General features: G+C 51.1%; 2 protein-coding genes across 3 annotated transcripts; one reads left to right on the top strand and one right to left on the bottom strand.

Annotated features, from left to right (window-relative positions):
- The first annotated feature begins 571 nt into the window (after positions 1-571).
- Positions 572-2,463, top strand: LOC137591541 (glucagon-1-like). The gene is made up of 6 exons (XM_068309610.1): positions 572-609; positions 681-787; positions 919-1,074; positions 1,609-1,725; positions 2,125-2,268; positions 2,358-2,463. The coding sequence occupies exons 2-6, from the start codon at positions 684-686 to the stop codon at positions 2,383-2,385; spliced, it is 549 nt and encodes a 182-aa protein (XP_068165711.1). The 5' UTR covers positions 572-609; positions 681-683; the 3' UTR covers positions 2,386-2,463.
- Positions 2,464-4,124: 1,661 nt separating this feature from the next.
- On the bottom strand, positions 4,125-19,967 carry LOC137591646 (sodium-driven chloride bicarbonate exchanger-like). Of its 2 annotated transcripts, XM_068309780.1 has the most exons (26): positions 19,837-19,967; positions 18,647-18,676; positions 13,920-14,001; positions 12,012-12,155; positions 11,788-11,929; positions 11,557-11,717; positions 11,193-11,381; positions 10,510-10,598; positions 10,096-10,253; positions 9,891-9,978; positions 9,514-9,660; positions 9,309-9,409; positions 8,797-8,971; positions 8,582-8,715; positions 8,247-8,492; positions 7,932-8,037; positions 7,306-7,467; positions 6,929-7,042; positions 6,684-6,845; positions 6,344-6,595; positions 6,200-6,268; positions 5,957-6,130; positions 5,749-5,871; positions 5,614-5,678; positions 5,408-5,521; positions 4,125-4,937 (listed from the first exon to the last, which is right to left on the bottom strand). In XM_068309780.1, the coding sequence occupies exons 1-26, from the start codon at positions 19,882-19,884 to the stop codon at positions 4,865-4,867; spliced, it is 3,348 nt and encodes a 1,115-aa protein (XP_068165881.1). In that variant the 5' UTR covers positions 19,885-19,967; the 3' UTR covers positions 4,125-4,864. The 2 variants fall into 2 exon arrangements, with proteins under 2 accessions (XP_068165881.1, XP_068165880.1); XM_068309779.1 differs by lacking the exon at positions 4,125-4,937 and having other exon boundaries at positions 5,095-5,521.
- Positions 19,968-20,573: the final 606 nt, after the last annotated feature.

The following is a 20,573-nucleotide window of genomic DNA, read 5'->3' as shown; positions in this document are numbered from 1 at the left end:
GTCTTTCCTCAAATTCACAAATGCTAACCCATTAGCGATGCCAAAGGAAGAGTTAAAGCCTCTACAAAGTCAACTGGATGCCCGTTTCCACCAATCAGGTGTGTTTCCTGTCCCTTTTGGGATGTTTGGGGTTTTTTTGTCTAGTTGGGCGTAAATCAGTTTATTCCGGGTCTGTGTGAACACGCCAATCTTTTCAAACCAGATCCGTTTCTTACATGGGACACGTGTTCATTTCCTTCCATACGTCTCTATACTGAACAACACGTGGGCGCAGAATTGGGTCAAAACGTCCCGTCTTTTAAACCCGATGATGAAGAATCCACATTAGAGCCTCTCCCTTCCGTCCTGTTTAACAGGATGAGTCGCTCTTGTTTGATTTGACACCTAAGTAGCCGCTGGCATCACGCATGAACGGCGTCTTTCCTTTCTGAGCAAACGCTCCGCTTGTTGATGCACCTAATGGCTCGAGAGTAACAGGTGGACCGATCCCACCGTGCCCATCCTCCTCCTCATCCTCTCGGGGTATATAAGGCGTCGGGGCAGGAGAGGGCAGGTAGATTCAGACAAACACAGGAGCTATCAGCAGCGTGCGGAGAGGAAGAACATCAGGTGAGCTGCGTTTGGTCGCGACGCTTCACCTTTTGTTTGCTGGTTGTTCTTACCTGAGGTCTGTGGTGCAGGCTATGACCATGAGAGGCATCTACTTCCTGGCAGGCGTCCTTCTGGTCCTCGGTTTAGTCCAGAGCAGCTGGCAGGTTCCTCTGCTGGAAGCCGAGGACAGCTCCAGGTACAGGAAGTCCAACCCAACCAATCAAGTTTTGCACATTTGATGAAGGAAGAACGTTTCTTACCTTCAGGTCACAAAAGTGTTGAATGAAATCTGAGTTGGGGGGGCGGGTGTGTGTGGTTTGGGTGCAGTTTTGAGGCGGACGACTCGTTGAGGGACGAGCTGAAGGAGCTGTCCAACATGAAGCGACACTCCGAGGGAACGTTCTCCAACGACTACAGCAAATACCTGGAGGAGAGGAAGGCGCAGAACTTCGTCCAGTGGCTGATGAACAACAAGCGGAGCGGGTCGGTGGTCAGAATCAGACGCTCACAATATCACGAATAAATGTCACGTATCAGAGGTGAACGTACGTTAAAGCAGAGCTTCATATTTATTAAATTTCATGCATTTTATTTTCATTTAAACTCATTTATGCATTGAATTTAAATTTATGTATAAATTAATTTATACATTTTAAATTTCATGCATTTTATTAGAGTTAGCTTTGGCTAGTTGGCTAACAGGAATACGATATGATCCAGATTTGATTGACAGTCACACCACCATCTCCTTTTGATTGATTGTTGCTGAGCTCTCATTGGTTCACTGACGTGACATCATCTTATTCCAAGCTACACCACGCCCACAGCAACTCAATGAGCAGGAAAGGAAAGAGAAGCAAATCTCCATCCCTAATTTTGGCGGCGCTTTTTATGTAGGATCCCAATCCTGTAGGACATCGTTATATTGATCCTACTCTTTAAGGGAATAATTGATCAACTTGTCAGATATTCAAGTGAACTTTAAAACTTTAATGTGAACTTTCAATGGGTTTCCAGTGTTCCAGAGAAGCGCCACGCCGACGGGACGTTCACCAGCGACATGAGCTCCTACCTCAAGGACAAGGCAATCAAAGACTTTGTCGCCATGCTCAAGTCTGGACAAATCAGAAGAGAGTAGGCCGTCCCTCCCTTCTCCTTCCTCCTCCTCCTCCTCCTCTTACAGAACCGAAGCGCCTCGCGGCCTTCCTGCCTGTGTCTGATTCCAGCGTGACGGGAGAGATGTAGAGATCTCGAGTCAGGAAGCTAATCAACTTGCTTCTCGTGCCACGTTTTTACCCCTTTTTCTTTTGCTTTTCTTGATGTTTCTTGTGGTTGTGCTTCTAAATAAATCACCTGAACTTTTCACGCCGTGTTGATTGATGTGTCGCGACACCGTGTGATGATTCTCCCTGACAAACCAACGGCCGGTGAAGCCAATCACGAAACGATCAGAACGCCGTCGGCCTTCGCCTGGAGGTGCTTTTCGAGCGTTAAGGGTTCAAACGGCGGCTGGTGTTGTGTGCCTGTGCTCAGATCTGAATCGGACAAACCGGCCCAAGTGTTCACCAGGAGACACGTGGACGGAAGCTTCACCAGCGACGTGAACAAGGTGCTGGACTCCATGGCCGCCAAGGAATATTTACTGTGGGTCATGTCCTCCACGCCTTCAGGGGAGAGGTAAACCCCAGCCTCCAGGCTCATGTAATCTGCTGTGACTGCTAATCTTATGATAATCTTATATTGATGGTATTTTCTTTGCTTTGCAGCAAGAAAAGGCAAGAAGAAGTCGCCTGACTCCTCGTCCTGAAGCCATATCTACGACGGATAAACAGCCATACTGCTTTGCATCTTTAAAAGTCAACAATTTTAAAACCTTTTCTTTTCTTTTTTACAATTTTACGTGATGCAATGATGCAAAAAAAAAACAAAAAAACAACCTCTTCCATAGTTTTTATGGTGCAAAATTTGTTACAAAATTTAATTTATTTCCTATATTTTTACGGCAAAAACGAGAACACAAAAGGGGAATAACCTCAGGCCTGTAATTGTGGCTCATTAATGCACCCAAAATAAAGTTTTTCTCATCATGTATTTGTGTGATTATTTATCATTATTGACTGGAAATCAAATCTCAATGCCCTCAAGCGGGAGGAAACTGTTTTTGGGGGGGACTACTTTCTGCTGCGGATTAGTATTTGCGGCAGCAGGACGTTATTTGTGGTACAGAAAACAGTTTATTCATGATCATGAGGCAACAAACGCACAAACAACACATTTTCTGACAGTTTGCATTGCTATTCTAATTTTAAGGCATTTATTTCATAATAAAAATACAGAATTATCCTTTAAATTCATCTTAAAACAGCTTTAAAAGAGAAACCAATTGGAGGGAAATCTGGTTAATAGGAATGAATAAAAGAAGTGACATATTTCTGCTTCATTTTTAACTTTATTTTCCAAAATAAGTTGTTAAAAAGTTCCGATGCTGCTTTTAAAGAAAATTTTAAAAAGATACAAGATGACAAATGCCAAAATAAAAACAGGATTTAATTTAATCTGGCTCAGATTTCTCTGCCATACGGAGGCAGGAGGAGCTCCAGCCCGGGGATACGGGGTGCTCTCTGCTCGCCGTCTCGCTAAGGCGAAGACTCTGAGCTCCTGGGGTCAAAGGTGAACACGAGGAAGCCAGCACTCACTCCCTATGGAGTGGAAATATCCGTACATAAGATGGGACCTGACCTCTGACCTCTAGGGATCAATAAAGAAGCACATCCTCTCAGCAGTTTGTTCAACATCTTTATTTATGCTCTCAGTCGCTCTCTCTCTCTCTCGCTCATCCCCGTGAAACAAACCACATCGTGACACCAGATTGAACGGATCGTTCTCTCTACCGGTGGCTTAAATCATCAGACAGAACGTGAACGACGACCTCTACCGAATTTAAGGCAGAATTCCACACAGAAGTGGTCAAAATGTTTGATACTGATAATCATTTTGACCAATTGGTTTCGCTAATCAACTAAGAACCATCAAGTGGACAATGGGAAAAGAACATCTACAACAAAAAAAAACAAAAAGCTGGCTTCAACACTGACGTCATGTTAGTAATATATTAGTAACATTTACATGAATAAAATATACTATGTAATATACATTGTTAAGACTCTTTACTGTTTATTACATGTCGCCCTTCCCAGAAAAAGGGTTTTATTGCATCTCTAGAAGTAACCATGGTCCTGCAGTCAGACTGTGTGTGTGTGTGTGTGTGTGTGTGTGTGTGTGTGTGTGTGTGTGTGTGTGTGTGTTTTAAAAACAATTAGCTTCAGATGCTAACATATCGAGGATTATTTGGATAGGAGATCATGTGACCATGGATGACACTTACTGACAAGACAAAGAGTATTAAGTTTGGAAAACACACAGCTTCCTGTACATGTCAGCGATGGTAAATTGTTAAACAGCCACAGCTAATTAGCAGGAGGGAGGCTACGAGCGTAGGCTACCTGAGCTGCGTCGCCATGCGAGCATGAAAAGGTTCTTTTCCGACAAGCAGCCCCCCCCCACCACCACCACCACCCCACCCCGGAAGATTCCTCAAAGAAGTCGCATATTTGGGAAAATAATATAAATCGAGTTTATTGCTGTGAGTTAGATGATGCTCATCTAAATCTCAGAAACAAATAGATGTTTCCCAGAAATTATCCTCTGGGGGGGGGGGTCACGTTATCGGAAATGAATCGGAGGCGATGTGAGCTGTCACTGGCACAAACATTTAGATATAGAGAATATAGAAATATAAATTTAATGCGTCCAAAAATGATCAATCCGCCATCCGAGTCGACTCCCAGTGAAAGCGTTGGTTTCCTGTGACGCACCGTCAACCGTGGCACGTTTGTTTGTTTTTTATTTCGTTGTTGGAAAAAATATAAAAAACATACAAAATATAAATGAAGTGATTTTAAAAATCGTTTAAAACGTTTTAGAATTGGCCCGTGAAGCACAGCGATTTCAGATTTTCCGGCTTGACTTCTTCCAACATGGACAAACATAGAAGAAGAGTCCCGGCGTGTCGGTTCACGTGGGTTCACGCGTGTTGTTAATACTGTTTCTAACAAATGCTTGTTTGCGTTACACAACTTGCACACAGACTTACATGACGAGAACACAGTGTAGCACAGTACAAAGGTGGTTGAGTGGCACGGTATCGATTTTAAATTCTTTTTTTTCATGTTTTTTTTTTCTTGTTTTTTGGTGGCGCCGCCGGTACGCGTCATCACAAACTCGTCTCCCGGTCCAAGCTCTTGTCGTGCCGCCGGCGCTTGTGTCGCTTCTCGCCGCTCCTGCAACTACCGGGAAGAGAATGTTAAATCCCAAATTAGGTTTAAAAAAAAAAAAAAAGATAAAAATTCAGCATCATGCAAAGAATCAACCCACAGCGTGCAAAATGTGTGATTCTGGCAAAGAGAAGGCGTGAATCAGACGACGACTCCTACGACATGCACACACACTCAGGACATGCGGCGCCGTCACATTCGTGACACGTTTATGCAACAGTCATCGGGACGAGGAGCGACGCGACTTACCTTTGGGCTGTCAGCTTCTAGGAGGTTAGGAAGGGGAGCTTTGGGGGAGGGAGGGAGACACTACGTTAGACTACTGAGGGAACCTGCAAGGCCAGCGCTGCTGGAGCTAAACACGCCAGCCACTCGGCCTCCTGGGAAAATATCACGTTCCATCGCGTGTCATGAATAAAGAACTGAGCGTCTTATTAACACCCTCTGAGGCTGAGATGCTGATCTGGACGTCTGGAGCTAACCTTTTAGCACTCGGGTCCTTCTTGGCACCCTCGGCGGGGTTGACGCTCTTCCACACGCTCCCGAAAGATCCTTTGGACATCTCGTCGGTGATGTTCACCGTGGCCGGATCGCTCCTACAAACAACACAAAGGAAATGACAAAAAAACATGTGTTTCTCTTCTTCTGGTCCTGATGCAGAACCTCACTGAAGATCAAAACCACGTACTTGAACTGATCCTCCAGCGGCACCTGGACGATTCCTTCCTCCTCCGCGATGATGCTGTGCTCCTCCTGGACAGAAAGGAAATATAAAACGCCGCACAGTCTCCAAATTGAACATTTAAAACGAGCCGAGCTTCACCTCTTTCTGTGCGTCCTCCAACTTCTTCTTCTTCCACTCGGGCATCAGGTCGTCCAGCCAGCTCAGCTCCCTCTTGGTGAAGATGAAGTCCAGCAGCTTACGGACGAAGACTAGAGCCAACACCTGAAGCAGAAAGGGACAGGCGTCGACCAATCAGGGGCTGAGGATAGACCCCTACATGAAGGAGGCGTGAAGGCGCCCCGGTTACCATCATGGGGAAGACGATGGCGGCCTTGGAGGTCTTGATGACCCAGAGCAGGACCAGGCAGCTGAGCTGGATGATGGTGAAGAGGTGGACCTTCCTCAGCGGGACGTGACGAAGGTAGATGAAGTCCGGCTGGTGTTTGGCCGGCATGCTGAACAGCTTCAGGCGGTCGAAGAACTGGAACAAAACGGATCGTTTGAGGATTGATCCGGAAGGTCAATCGGTCTGGGAGGAGCCTGAGCTCACCTGGATGCCTCTGAGCGACGAAGCCCCCATGTAGAGGAAGACTCCGTACAGAACGGGCATGGGGATGAACTGGAGACACGAACACATTCAGGATCAGGAACCTCTACTAGAAGTTGAGGGATTCTAAGCAGCTGACCTCCTGACCTTCAGCACGGAGGTCATGAAGACGGAGCAGCCCATCAGGGTGAAGATCATCAGCCCGGTGAAGCGCTGCTCCCTGATGCCCAGGAACTTGGGCTGCTCCCCGGGGGCGGAGCACTCCGACTCCAGCTTCAGGCTGTTGACGTGGGAGATGGAGAGGACGGTCGCCGCCACGAACCACGGCAGGCCCATCACCGAGCACAGGCCCAGCATCACCCCCACCACAAACAGGTCCAGGTGGTACCCGCAGCCTTTCTGGAGACCGACACGACCCAGGGCGTCGTTACGCACACGGGTCTTCAATCAGGTTCAAACAGGGGTGGGGGGGTGGGGGTAAGGATACCTTCAGTTTGTGCTCCTTCCTGTTGATGATGACGGCCGTGATCTGCTGGTCCATGAAGATGAGGATGGTGCAGAGGAGGGCGGGGATGAAAGTGATGATGGTGGTCCACCAGGGGTTGGGCCCCACGGGGTTAATGATCCAGCCGCGGTCGTCCCTGGTTGGCTGGAGGAGGGAACAGGACGTAACGACGGGTTTATGACCTGTTTAACTCTCTGATGGAGGAGAGGAATAGCTTACAGTCCCACCTTGAACTTGTTGGGGACCTGTAATTTAGGTGAGGGGATCCCCAATGCGTAGTCGATGAGGACCATGGTGAGGATGGTGATGAAGACGGCAAAGTCGCTGATGATGGCTCGGACCTGGAAGCAGCAAAAAAAAACTAAATCAACCCTAAAACAGCAGCAGCATCACCACCAGGTGGCGCTGGTGTCGTTCAGCATCAGCATCACTCCACTGATGCTTCAGAGGACTGGCGTGTTTCTGGCCTTACACGACCACCAGGGAGCGGCAGAGCTTCGGGTTGAGACTTTAAATGAAGCAGATGTAATAAACCTGCAGATGATGAGCTGACAGATCCATGTGTGTGTGTGTGTGTGTGTGTGTGTGTGCGCGCCACACGTGCCTTGGTGGGGAAGTAGCGGCTGGTCTTGAACTCCTTGAGGAAGGCGGACATGAGGACGGTGGAGAAGAAGAGCACCACGCACCAGAAGAGGACGTCTGGGATGAAGGGGCCGTGGGGGCCGCAGGCGCTGCCCACAAACTCCCCGTGCAACATTTCGCACTCCTACTGGCACCAGAGGATGACGATGATGGGGATGAAGGGGGAGGATAGGTGATAGTGAGCAGTGATTAGATAACGGTGGTGAATTAATACGAGTCTGGAGCGTTGGAGGGATGTTTTCCTGCTCTGTGCTGTAAATCTGGATGATTCAACGCTCTGCAGGGAGTCTGGACCAGACGTGAGTCAGCCTGTGACACTGGTGGGACTGATCTGTGCCTGACAGCCAGAGAATCCTCGTCTCCAAGCTCATTCTGCACGGATAAACCCCGTGAAGTCCTGCCCACACATCCCTAATCCCCTCCTAGACTCCCTAGGCTTCTTTAACAAAAAAATAAAAAAGCAAAGTCAGGGCAAAACCAGACACAACACTGCAAGAAATACCCCCAACCTTCACGTGAGCTCCTTATCTGTCCCTAGAAGACGTAATTGTGGGCTAGAATCTGCGGCGGATGTCGAGGAGTCCTTACGTTGACCTCCAGGTCGGTCCAGTTGACCTGAGACGCTGTGATGTTTCTGTCCTCCCACAGCTGAAGTGTGGCGTTGCTGGGGTGTCGGGGCTCCACACACACACACCTACAGAGGAATTAATCATTCAGTTTAGTCCGGTCACGTCTGGAAGAGGAAACGTTACGTTTCAGCTTGATTTTGGGGGGTATTTTTTATGCTAAATACCCTAAATGAGACATTTTAATGCTTGGTTTCTTAATAAAACAGAAGAAGTGTCGCGGGAATCGCTGCGCCACGCGTTCGAGCCGCCGTAATCAAAACTGAGGCGCCCTTACGAGTACTGCGTCAGCTTCTGCAGGTTGTTGTTCTTGTTGATGGGGTAGTGCACCCCCAGGTGGACCAGCTTCTCCAGAGCCTCGTAGATGAAGATGATGCAGATGAGAGCGGCGAAGGCTTCCTCGGTGAAGCGCGTGATGTAGCAGACCAGCGAGCTGGCGTCCGTGGCGACCAGCAGGAGGCAGAACAGGGACGTCCAGAGGCCGATGCAGGCCCTCAGGGAGAGGTAGGACAGGCCGTAATCCCTGAGGGGGGGGGCAGGACAGACGTTAAAGCGAAGGAAGGAACATCCCGTAACCGTAGCAACTGGATCTGCGCAGAAGCGATCACCTACTTGCAGAACTTGAAGAGGATCTTCTCAAACACCAGAACCGGCCCCGTGCTGCCCAGGATGGTCAGCGGCTGGCCGGAGAACAGCGAGTAGGCGATGCCGGTCATGGACGCCCCAAACAGCGACTCGATGGCGCTCTGGAAACGGGGTGGAAACGTCTCCGCTTAGTGTCAGCGCCCCGTCACACACCCAACAGGAGAACCAGATGTAGACCCTACCACGCGCCCCTCCGTGGCCTCGCCCAGCAGCCCCCCAAAGGTGATGACGGGCGACATGCAGGCGCAGTACAGGAAGAGGAAGGAGGCCAGACACTGCAGGCTGATGGCGTCCGTGTAGTCGGACAGGTAGTGGGGGGCCTTCCGCTTGATGTCCAGGACGAGGCCTCCGAACAGCCTGGGGGGGGGGTGTCGTTCAGACGCAGAAACAAGAGGTTAACACGGGCTAAAAGTATGCAGAAAAAGTGTCCCCCCCCCCCCCCCATGTGTCTATCGGTGACTGTTTTCTGCTGCAGTGAAACCAGCTGGAGGCGGTTGCTATGGCAACAGCAGACGGGACTTCTTCTTTTTTTCGCTTTTTCTTTCAGCCTCCGCGGTGGGCAGCGATGTGGAGTCCGGCGTGGAGGTGGTGATGGATGATGATGAGGAGGAGTGGGTGGAAGATGGGGGGGGAGCGGGGGGGGGAGTCTGATTTTGAGTTTGACGGCTGAAACGGGGGCTGAAACACGCCTTACCTCCCCGTTCGCTGGAGCTCAGGGCCCCCGTGTCCTCCGTGGTCCTCCGACTCTCCCAGCTCCGTCACCCCGTTGGGAACGGGGGGGATCTTGCGTTTTTCCTGTGGGGAGTCATCACATATTATTCCATCTATAGACTAACTTCTGGAGGGGGTAGAGGAGGAGGCGGGGGTATCGAAGCCAGACGGACTTTCTGTCTCCTTACCTGAGAGGGTACGTTTTTGGGGGGCTCTATTCTGATAGAGGGGTCCCACTCTCCCGGGGGTAACACCGTCACCTGGTCCAGGAACTCGTCGATGCCGGCCACCAGGTCGTTCCTGTCTTTGGCCTTGTAGGCCACGTCGTGGAAGATCTGCAGACGTCGGTTCATTTGGGTTGGAGATCAAATAATTCAGGCTTAAAATAGCGGCGGATGAGATTCATTGGAGGACATGATGAATTAGACTGACACCCCACCCCCACCCCCCCGATTCTATTTTGGTACATCCCTGAGGACGGCTGCCAACATCTGGCCCCACGCTCCCCCCCCCCCCCCCCAGATCCCACACAACTGTAATCATAGCCGAGGGGGGCGGGGCTCACCTCATCCGTCATCAGGGTGGCGATGGATCGACCAATCTCGTGATACTGTGGGCCTTTTCCCAGAGGGCCGAGCAGGATGAAGAGGAACCTGAAGACGTCACAAAGACGACGGGTCGTTTTTCTCATCAAACATTCAGGGAGCGATCAGGTGACAATCAGAGGCGGAGCCAAGCCGGTGTGTGTGTGTGTGGGGGGGGGGGGTTACCTGGTGGTGATAGGGACTTCAGCCAGGCCGTTGAGCAGCACGGCCGGAGCCAGGCGGATGAAGGCCACCAGGGGGCGGTCCAGGAACTCCAGCTCCCCCACCAGGACGTTGGAGGCCTCGGCGCCGGGGGGGATCTTCTTCATGAAGTGGAGATCGATCTGAGACGGGACGACAGACGGGACGTAGTAGAAACGGGCTGAACCTGGTTCCTAGGATTCAAACACCAGGATTCCGACGCTCCGGCCAAACCACACGACCTTTGCCCCCCCTCGGGTTCCCGGGGCGGGAGAATATTTCACACGTAACCCAGTCTTGGTCAAACACACCGCGGCGGTCGAGTACGGGTGTCAGTGCCCAGAAACAAACAGAAGGATCAGCAGGGGGGTGGGGGGTGGGAGGGGTCCAGGCGCTCACCTTGCTGAAGTCGACGGCGCTGTTTTCCCGGCTGACGTCCTGTTTGCCCTCGTTGGTCGCCGGCTGGGCCTGAGGCGAGACGGTTTGGCCTATCAGAGAGAGAGACACCCCGAGATCGAGTCGGGTTTGAGTTCTACCAGCAGTGAGCGACCGGAGGGTCGTTAGAACCCCTCAAAACCATCGTCTCTGGTACAGAAACGTTAAACGTCGTCCACATCCATAAACATCGCTGCTGACTCTCAGACCAGAGGAAACAGAAGCTTCTTGTTCACTTTAAAGCCTCAAAAATGGCTCGACTAGAGGAACATCCCAACTTTATTACTCACCTCTTGACTGAACACAACCCACTCCTACCCCCTCATGATGACGCCCTCCACTTTAAGAGTGTTTTATTCTACTGCTACCGCAATGTCAGGGCTCTAAGTGTCTGCTATCGGCTTTACAGTTTCCTGTGGTTTCGTGCTCGGCGTCTTCCTGTGCGATGGGATGGTAGCCTTGAACAACGGCCTGAAGGACGCTTAGACGTTAGGTGTTGGTAAAGCCAACGCTGGAGGAGCAAGGAGGGGATGGAGGACATGACGCACAAACCACAGACGGAGACACTAAAGACGAGCTGAGACTAGATAAATACACCGTTTATATTTACAACGGAGCAGTCGTACCCACTCCCACCAGCTCCTCACCGTTCTTGTCCATGGAATGCGGTTCGGACTGTTTCTTGCCGATGTCAGCGAAGGAGCGTACGATGGGGATGCGGTTGGCCAGTTTCTTGTGGTTCTGGTGGTGGTGCTGTTTGAGCAGCGCCTCACGGATCCTCTTCCTGGCCTCTGGACCCACAGGACCCGACACCTCGTGCTGATCCAGAACCATCTCTGCGTTGAAGACGCACACAAAACCAACACTTTAAAGGTAAAAGTTCACTTTAAAGGCAACCGGCAACGCTAAGCTGATTATGACAGTTGTTTGGTTTGAAAAGAAGAGGTCCGAGACCGTAGCCCTGAGGAACTATTTGTGTTCTAAAAGCAAACGGCCCCCCCAGGTGTCCACCTGCGATCTCCTCCAGTGAGCTGGCCCTCATATCCAGCATCACGATGCCGTTCATGATGCAGCTGCGCAGCTCGAACAGACTGTGTAGGGATAGCGTGGCCACGTAGGGTTTGCTCCACCGCTCGCCGCCGTCCTCCACGTCCTCCTCGAACTTTAACCACCTGTGGAAACACGGATTTATTCGACGGAAGCGCCAAACGGAGGTTCTACGCCCAGCTCTCGCTGCCCTACCTGGCCGTCTCCTTCCACTCGGCGTCCTCCCCCTCCCTCAGGCAGATTTCGTCCAGCTCGGTGAAAAGGGCGTGGGGCATGTGCTCCTCGTCGCCATCCTCCGTCCCCAACAGGAACTGCACCCTCTGCGCCGGCGTGTCCGCTGCGGGACACGGGACAGGTGGGCAGGTGGGCGGGGTGTTCCCCTCTCCCACGAAACAGGTGTGACCCGTCTGGGGACCTACTGTGTGAGGGCGACTCCCGTCCATCGTCGGCGGTGGAGTCCCTCTCCTTGGACCTCTTCCTGTGGCGGTGTCCATGGTGACGGTGACGTCTGTGCGACCTCCTCCCCAGAGGGACGTGAACCCCGATGTACAGAGTGCGGTGGCCTGAACACAACATGAACCAGATGACATCACCACTTCTACTTCGACCCGAATCCAGACGTCTTCCGTTGCCATAGGAACGGTTTTATGATTGGATGAGATAAGATCCGACCTCATGTTTACAAAACTTTAAAATAGTTCAACTTGGGCTCGTTCTGCAGCAGTTACCCCTTAGCGTTAGCCTCCAGAGCGGCCAGGAGGTCTTCGGGAAAAGTCTACAGTCTCCAGACTTCGAACTGATTCATCATCAATTCATTATTGATTCACCATAAATAAATAAACTACTAAAAAAAAATCTGAATTTACTATTTTTTTGACACTCCGCTCACTGCTCGTCCAAGTACAGAACATGAAGCTCCAAAACACACTTTTATAGCATTCATCGGGTCTCTGGGATGTAATTCAGGATATAAAACATCTCCCGCTGCCTTAAAAGCACAAGAGAAGCTCTTGTTTGTGCGGGTACTGAAGTTAATGTGCTTCATCAGCAAAAGTGACGATAAACAGTGTCTTGAGGGGGGGGGGGGTGACATCAGACATGGATTCCTTCAATTGTCTTCGCTTGCTTGGAAACACACAAAATAATCACATCATAGTTGGATAATCAGGTTTAAGTAAACCTGAAATGAATTGCTTAAGAGCGCCGAGCCGCTCATTTAATTCGTCCCGCCGACATGAAGGCAGGATGGAGGTTAAGAGAGGACCCTTGGGGGGGGGGGTAATGAACTATTTGTCAGACGTCATTAGACGTTTGGGAGCGTTTCTGACTGGACTCGTCCGCAGCAAACAGCCGTTAGCGTCGGTAAACAACGGGTGAGAGGGAGACCGCACACGAAGCAGGTTTTATGCCATCGTCCGGGAACAATAAGTTCACGACAGACCGCCTCGGCCGTAAAGGTCACGAATCAAGAGTGGAGGACAAAAAAAACAGCTCCCCCCCAGGCCTGGAGGCCTCCTGACGTCACAGGATGTCTTTCTCCGTTTCTTTCGCAGCGTCGGAGTGAATTAATGCAATGGTGTGTGTGCTGCCCCCGCGTCCCGTGTCCCGGAGTGTTTGTGTGTGTGTTCATGTGTGTGTTCATGTGTGTGTTCATGTGTGTGTTCATGTGTGTGTTGCCTGAGCAGGCAGCTCTGATTGGCCGAGGCTCCTGTCCTCAGTCGACTCAGTGTAAAGTAGAAGCAGAGCGACTTTCTGCTACTGGATTTAAATGATGATTAGCATGTGTGTTAGCATAGCATGATCCCACATGTGAGGTGTGAGAATCAGGAGGCGGGGGTGGGGGTGGGGGTGGGGGGGGTTAAGGATCTCCTTGATGCGGTGTCATCGTTACCACGGCGCCACGCAGAGACAGTCGTTACGGCGACGAGAGTCCTTCACATGACAGCGCCAGAATCAAAGAGCGACGTCTCCGCCCGGCTGAAGCGTTACCATAGCAACCGAAACGAAGCGGCTGCTGAATCTCCGGACCGCCTTGGAAGGATTGTTTTTTTGTGAACGATGGATGCAGTTTTTTGGGTGTTTTTGCAGCTTTTGCTGCCGTGTTGAGACACATTTTCTGCTTTCATCTCTGCTGATAATTGGAGGAACATCTCCTGTGACATCCCATCACTTCAACTTGATGTCAGAGGGAACCACAATACAACTCCAGACAAATACAAGGAGCTGCAGACGCAAAAGATCCCAACAATAGATGTTGTGTTTTTGTCCATTTTCTTCAGTCTTTAATCCTGAAAACACAAAATGCAGCTTCTGACGTATTGCTTCACCTTCTAGTTCTTCCTTCTCGAAGTTGGTGTTGAGCATGGAGCGTGTGCCGCCGCGGTCCACCACCACCTCCTCATCGGTTCTCTGGAAAACACACACAGGCAGGAGTTAAAGCCTCAGGAGCATCGTTGAATTTAACGATCTGCTCGTTACGTAAACCGCCCGGTGACTACGATTCAAACGCTCCACCGTAACGCTCTGACGCCCGCGCCGAGGGGCCAGATGGAATTGTGGGTAACCGTAGCGATGGCGGGTGCTGGACAGGTTGGACCTCGGTGCATTCAACCCCGCGTCGCTTCAAGCCGGGAACGCTCCGACCTTGAGGACCGACGGAGGGACGGGTCGTTAATAATTCATGAGGTGCGGCTGTTATTTGTGGAGTTTCCTGCTTTTCAGCTGCAGGACGGACGCGTCACGAAACCCGGCGAAAGGGAGTTCAACTAGTTTGATTTGATTTGCAGCGCTAACACATTAGCCACATGAAGCTAACAGTCTCTTGATTTATCTGTAATGTTTGCTGATGGGATGTTAACGCTCTGCTGGGTGGAGGATGGTGGCGTGCGGCGGCGCCATGAGCTGGAGGTGGCTGATGCTGGCCATCAATCTCTGATCCTGGGAGATTAAAACACACACACACACACACACACACACACATGCACATGGACGACCATGTGAGGAGCGAGCCAGAGCTTTACAGGGGGGGGGGGTGAGAACAGATGCATGCTGGGCTTACAGTAAAGAGGGACATTATCTGATCTGATGGAGTGACCATCTTTCAAACCTCCGCTTTGCCCCAAACGTGTTCAGCATCAGAAACGAACCCCCGGCTCCCCCCTGCAGGTGTGTGTGTCTATTTTTAGACCCTGGTTTGCCCCCCCCCACCCATGATGCTGACCCCAGACCAGCCAGAAGCGTCGCATCACCAGAGCTGAAAAGAATCCACCAGCGTTTACAGACAGATAAAAACCGTTCTGGAGGGTGGGGGCGTTAAACTGGGCGATCCCCGGCTGCTGGTGAAGGATTGTGGGTAGTGAACGGGAACACGGAGCACGTGAGCGGCAAACACCCCACGGGATTTGGAAAAAGGAAGGAGGGGGGAGGGTCGCACACGCTACTGTAACATGCATGTGCGCTTCACCCCACACACTCGCTTGTATGTGCAGCAACTGGACGCACACACACACACACACACACACACACACACACACACACATGTCTCAGCATATAGACGCATTACCCATAATGCATGGCGTCTATTCGCAGGCAGCGATGTGGGGGGAGGACGACTGAAAGGCTGCAGGCCTGGGAGCGAACCGGGGAGCAGAGGATGTCCAAATGTCACACAGCGTGTGTGTGTGTGTGTGTGTGTGTGTGTGTGTGTGTGTGTGTGTGTGTGTGTGTGTGTGTGTGTGTGTGTGTGTGTGTGTGTGTGTGTGTGTGTGTGTGTGTGTGTGTGTGTGTGTGTGTGTGACCTCCTGAACAAGGCTTGACATTGGGCCGTTTCACCACAGGCGTAGCTGGAATTACTGGTTTAGCTTCTATTTTGATTCTTACATTAAAGAATGGAGTCATTGGAAACACTAGACGCACAGCTCAGCCCCTCCCAGGATTATCACCAGTGCCCCCCCCCCCTCCTTGGAGACCAGCTGGATCTGGTTTCCTAACAGGTGAAGGGTTCCCACCAAGAGAGGAACCCAGTTCACACCGTCAGACGGAGGCGTTAAACCTCTCCATCCACCTGTGTGGTCCATGTCCCCCCCCCACCACCACTCTCCCTGATGAGTTCACACCTGACGTTGTTACCTGCTGGGGTGGGGTGGGGTGGGGGGGTGGAGTGTCTAATGCTTTGTGGTACTTTAATAACCGACAATGGAATTTTTATTTTTTTAAAAAGCAGCGACTGAATATTTCAGGCCGATCTGACGCCCCACTGCCCCCCCCCCCCCGTGGGTTGGAGTAAAAAATAATAATTATAATTTCTTGAATTACAAACTTGAGGTGAGGAGGGTGGAAGAAAACGGGGATTTATGAAGCAGCGGCGTTTATTTTTCCTGAGGATAATGTTCCGCGCCTCACAGCTGGGGCGCGTTTGGCTCTCATCACTCAGAAACGGGACCAACCGAAGACGGAAGAAAGGTTTTCTAGTGCAGAAAAAAACAAAAAGAGGATCAACAACCAACCCCCCCGCGCTCCAGACTAAACCCCCCAAAGAAAACCTGTCGGGTCACAAAAGACGGAATCCTGTTCACATCTCATCACGAGGCCTGGGAATGAAAACACAAGACATCACCGACGTCAGCGAACGCAACACGATCTGTTATCCTTCAGACGTCACCTGAGCGGCGGCGGGACATCTTTTTTTTGGGGGGGGGGGGGGGCGGGGGCGTCCCGTTCCGTTTGCTTTGACTGGTCGGGTTCTACCGCTCCATCGTTCTCAGCGAGGCAGATCCGTGACCTCGTTTCTGAGTTCCCCTGAGGGTCCCCCCCCCCAGCAGGGATGATGAATGTTTACATCAGTATACCTGGTTATCCAGTGTGTGGGGGGGGCTCGCACACAGGCTCCACATGAAACCCCCTCAAAAACAGCAGAACAGGTGTCGTTTGGAGGAAACGCGTTGAATGTGGTGTGAAGCCTGCTTCTTAGCTCATGGCTAGCTAAGAAGGGAGCTGGATTAGCAGCGGCTGTTCCAGCCCTCTGATTGGCCGGCAGCCTCTGTTGTCATGGTTTTCATCCCCTACAGATGGCCACGGTTGCTGTGGCGATGGCAGCGATGTCAGCATCAGCAGCACGAAAAGGGAAGAAGTAGACATCTCTACATCATCGCTTCTCCCCGGTGATTGTCAGACATGATGGGGGGGCGGGGAGGGGGCGGGCCTGGAGGGGGGGGTTTGATCCCTTCAAACACAACAAGGCATGATGGGATTTTTCAGAAGCGATGTCCAAAAAACACAAAAAGACGAGAAAATACATTCTGAAAATTTACAAAACAGCGTTTCTGGCTTTAGTTTGTTTGTTTGTTTGTTTGTTTGTTTGTTTGTTTGTTTGTTTGTTTGTTTGCCCCCCCCCTTCCTCACCGGGGGTGAGTACAGCGGGTATAAGCTCCTCTCCTGCCCCACAATGCCTGCCCCATCTGTCAGGAGCTCTGGCATGCGAATCAGCATCTCTCTCTGCAACCGCTTCAACACACACACACACACACACACACACACACACACACACACACACACACACACACACACACACACACACACACATCTCCTACCTGATAGATACATCCCGTGCTGTGGTCCACAGACAACATGATGTACTTCCTGTTCCAGGCAGGACAGGATGCTCGCCGACTCTCCTTGTAAGATGAGAGGCTGTGAGGCTCCGCCCCCACCCCCCCAGCCCCCCCAGGAGGACCCGGCTCTGAACTATAGTTTGTAACGTTTGAGGAGCAGCAGAAGCGAAAACGAACCCCCTCCTCTCCTCAGACGCCGTCCTCCCGCAGCATCCCTCCGAGAACACGCCGTCAAACACAGAAACAGCCGCTCTCGTCCAGGACAGCATCAGAATGATTCTGACAGGCGTCCATCCGACAACCCCCCCCCTCCCAACCCAACACAACACAACCCCCCCCACCCAGAGAGATTAACGCTCTGACATCACTGATGCTGCCGCGTACCGTCCCGCTCCGGTTACCTAAGAGAACGTAGGGAGTCAGACGTGGAGGAGCGGCGTGGATGCTGCAGCCCTACTGTACACGGTGTGTGTGTGTGTGTGTGTGTGTGTGTGTGTGTGTGTGTGTGTGTGTGTGTGTGTGTGTGTGTGTGTGTGTGACCTACCTGAGGCAGACACGCTGCTCTCTGCATCATCAGCTAAACCGAGATCGAGGCGCTCTAGACACTCGTCGGGAGGAAGAAGCGACTGACATGGAATGACAGCAGAGCATCACCAGCATCACGCCCCCACCACCACCACCAACATGACCCCCCCACACACACACCACCCTCCTGGTCTCACCATCTGTCTCCCAGCAGCTCGTACCCCTCTACCTTTCTTCCTCTCCTCTTCATCCTCCTCTCCGCTGACATCGCTATAATTAAACCAGGGAAATAAGGAGCACAGCCGGCCCTCTGCAGAGGGGGGGGGGTCCACACACACTCCTGACACACACTCCTGACACACACTCCTGACACACACACTCACTGCCTGTTGCAGAAACTTTTGGTCCATCCCGATTGGCTGACGGCCCGCGGTTACATAAGCTTTATTTTATCAGAACGACACGAACGCATCACAACTCCTCTACAGCTGACTCATTATTATCTGTTATTATTTACCCGCCGCGTCCTGAGACCTGTCAGATGCCTGGGTGTGTGTGTGTGTGTGTGTGTGTGTGTGTGTGTGTGTGTGTGTGTGTGTGTGTGTGTGTGTGTGTGTGACAATAGTGAGCTAAAAATACACCACATCTGCTGAACACACCGGCTAATTAAAGATATCACCTGATACTGTACATTATAATAACCTCTGGGGTTCTCATTTGACGGATTCCCATCGGTTTAGTCAGGTGGTGGGGGTCATTTCCCATCATTTCTGTCCTGCCCTTTCTCTTTTTGAACCCTTTGGATTTTTTTCCTGCTCAAACAGTCTTTATCCAGTGCATTAAACTGGTTTTCATCGATGTCTCCCAGCAGATCGATGGGACACTTTAGCAGAAGAGAATGAGGGATGGACTGGACTCACCACATCTTTATTCTCCTGGGGGCTTTGCTCCTGCAAACAAAAAATAAATTAAATCAGTCGTCAGGACAAAAACCAAAGCGCATTGATGAGTCAGCGGTGATGCGTTCAAACACAGTCCGTACAGGATGACGCCTCACGCTTGACCTTGGGAACTCTGTAACCTGCTAGAATGGAGTACAACAGGATGTCCCTGAGATTCTCTCCAGCATGCCAGCAGGCATCCTGGCGTAACCATGACAACGCATTTGCTTGCTGCGTAGAAGGAGGAGGAGGAAGAGAATGGAGGTGATGGAGGGGGCGGGGGGGGCAGGGATGAGCCATAATAATAAAAGCAGCATCCACACTGCGCTGAGACTGCAGGGGGAGCAGATCCGGGGGCATCTGATGGGCAGGGGGCTTTTTTTTTTCTTCTTGAGGTCTCAACTGAATGCTAATGAGAGGAGGAAGAGGGGGGGCTGATAGTTTCCTGTTGGACTCCATCAGCGTGTGACCCTGAACCCCAGGCCGGAGAGGATCAGCGAAATAATTTGACCTATGGATGAGGGTTTCTTTTTGATCACCTCTCCATTCTCCTCTTGTAAAAACAAGTGTTTTCAGAGGAGGAAAAGATGAAGGGGGGCGGGGGGGGAGCCTTGTTGCATCCAACTGGTCCAACCCCCCCTCTGGCTCCTTTAACTGATGAACCAGACACTTCACGCACCCGCAATAAGAACGCAACAGCTTGCGTAAAGCGTGAAACGGCTGAGAGACGTGACATTAAAGGGATGAAGGGCCGGACGCGGAGGCGTCTGAGAGACATTTACACAATTTAATGTGGCGCAGCATCCATGTTTTATCATCCAGTCCACACACACACACACACACACACACACACACACACACACACACACACACACACACACCCAGTAAAGCAGGGAAATGTGGGTCGTTTTCGCATTGTCGAGGTATTGGATGTGGATCATGCGTCAATGGAACGCTTATAAATTCAGCCTGGTGTGTTGGAAATAGAAATTACATAAGATAATGAGCAGCGGTGTGTTCGTTTCTGGCTGAGAGGAAAAGAAATGACACAGAAATGAGGATAAATGCCACAATAACGCGTGTATGTGTGTGTGTGTGTGTGTGTGTGTGTGTGTGTGTGTGTGTGTGTGTGTGTGTGTGTGTGTGTGTGTGTGTGTGTGTAGTCTCACCGTGGGTAAGAGCGGTTCCATTTGAGCTCCTTGGTCCGTGATGTCCATCTTTTCTTCTCCTCGGTTTCACAAATCGACAAATCGTGACGCGCCGCTGTCCTTAAATGTTGTCTTACAAACGGAGGTTGGGTCTTGGATATCTTTTTGGTTTTCCCTCCACCCTTTTGACATTCACCGGTTTTTGTCACGAATGGAAGTAGCACAGCATTCCCGTCCTGCCCTACATAATTTACGCATGAAGGAGGGGAGGCAGTGCTTCCCGTGACACGCGTTGTGAGCCGGCGGTGATGAGGCGCACAAGTGAGGCGCGGAGCCGCCGTGCGCACACTTCTATCCACACATTCATATGAATGCAGAGCCAATAAAAACATGTATTTACAGCCACATGGTGTGAATTCCAATCCGAATGAGAAGGTTTATTACCAATCAGTTGGGAATTTTGGAGTGATCTCGCGTTTCATCCGGGATGCTGTTACTGGAATTAAAAAATTAAAATCCTTAAAACATTTCTAAATGTTCTCTTTGTGTCACTACACGTACATTAATTAGATAGAGAAACTTCTCATGTGGATGCTACCATGTGGATTTTACAAACGGATTCCCTGCGCCTTGGTGCCCCCCCTGCGCACACACCACTATGAAGGCAATCTGTTGTCTGGAATGTTATTAATGAAAGCCTCCAGCTGCCGTAACGCACCGGCCGACCTTTCATTGTCTCTGGATGCAGCACGCCATGG

Source organism: Antennarius striatus, chromosome 24 (assembly GCF_040054535.1).
Source record: "Antennarius striatus isolate MH-2024 chromosome 24, ASM4005453v1, whole genome shotgun sequence".
Lineage (NCBI taxonomy): Eukaryota > Metazoa > Chordata > Actinopteri > Lophiiformes > Antennariidae > Antennarius > Antennarius striatus.
Note: the sequence above shows the minus strand (reverse complement) of the source record. Positions and strands in the feature narration are given on the sequence as shown.

Bases quoted from the DNA above. Each gene is read 5' to 3' on its own strand.
- LOC137591541 (XM_068309610.1), top strand. From the start codon at position 684: ATGACCATGAGAGGCATCTACTTCCTGGCAGGCGTCCTTCTGGTCCTC. The intron at 1,726-2,124 runs GTAGGCCGTCCC...GCCTGTGCTCAG, and splicing joins TCTGGACAAATCAGAAGAGA to ATCTGAATCGGACAAACCGG. The intron at 2,269-2,357 runs GTAAACCCCAGC...TTTGCTTTGCAG, and splicing joins TCCACGCCTTCAGGGGAGAG to CAAGAAAAGGCAAGAAGAAG.
- LOC137591646 (XM_068309779.1), bottom strand. From the start codon at position 19,884: ATGGACATCACGGACCAAGGAGCTCAAATGGAACCGCTCTTACCCACG. The intron at 14,002-18,646 runs GTGAGTCCAGTC...TGTGTTTTCCAG, and splicing joins CCCAGGAGAATAAAGATGTG to AGAACCGATGAGGAGGTGGT. The intron at 6,596-6,683 runs GTATCCTTACCC...GTCGGTCTCCAG, and splicing joins GGAAGGAGCACAAACTGAAG to AAAGGCTGCGGGTACCACCT.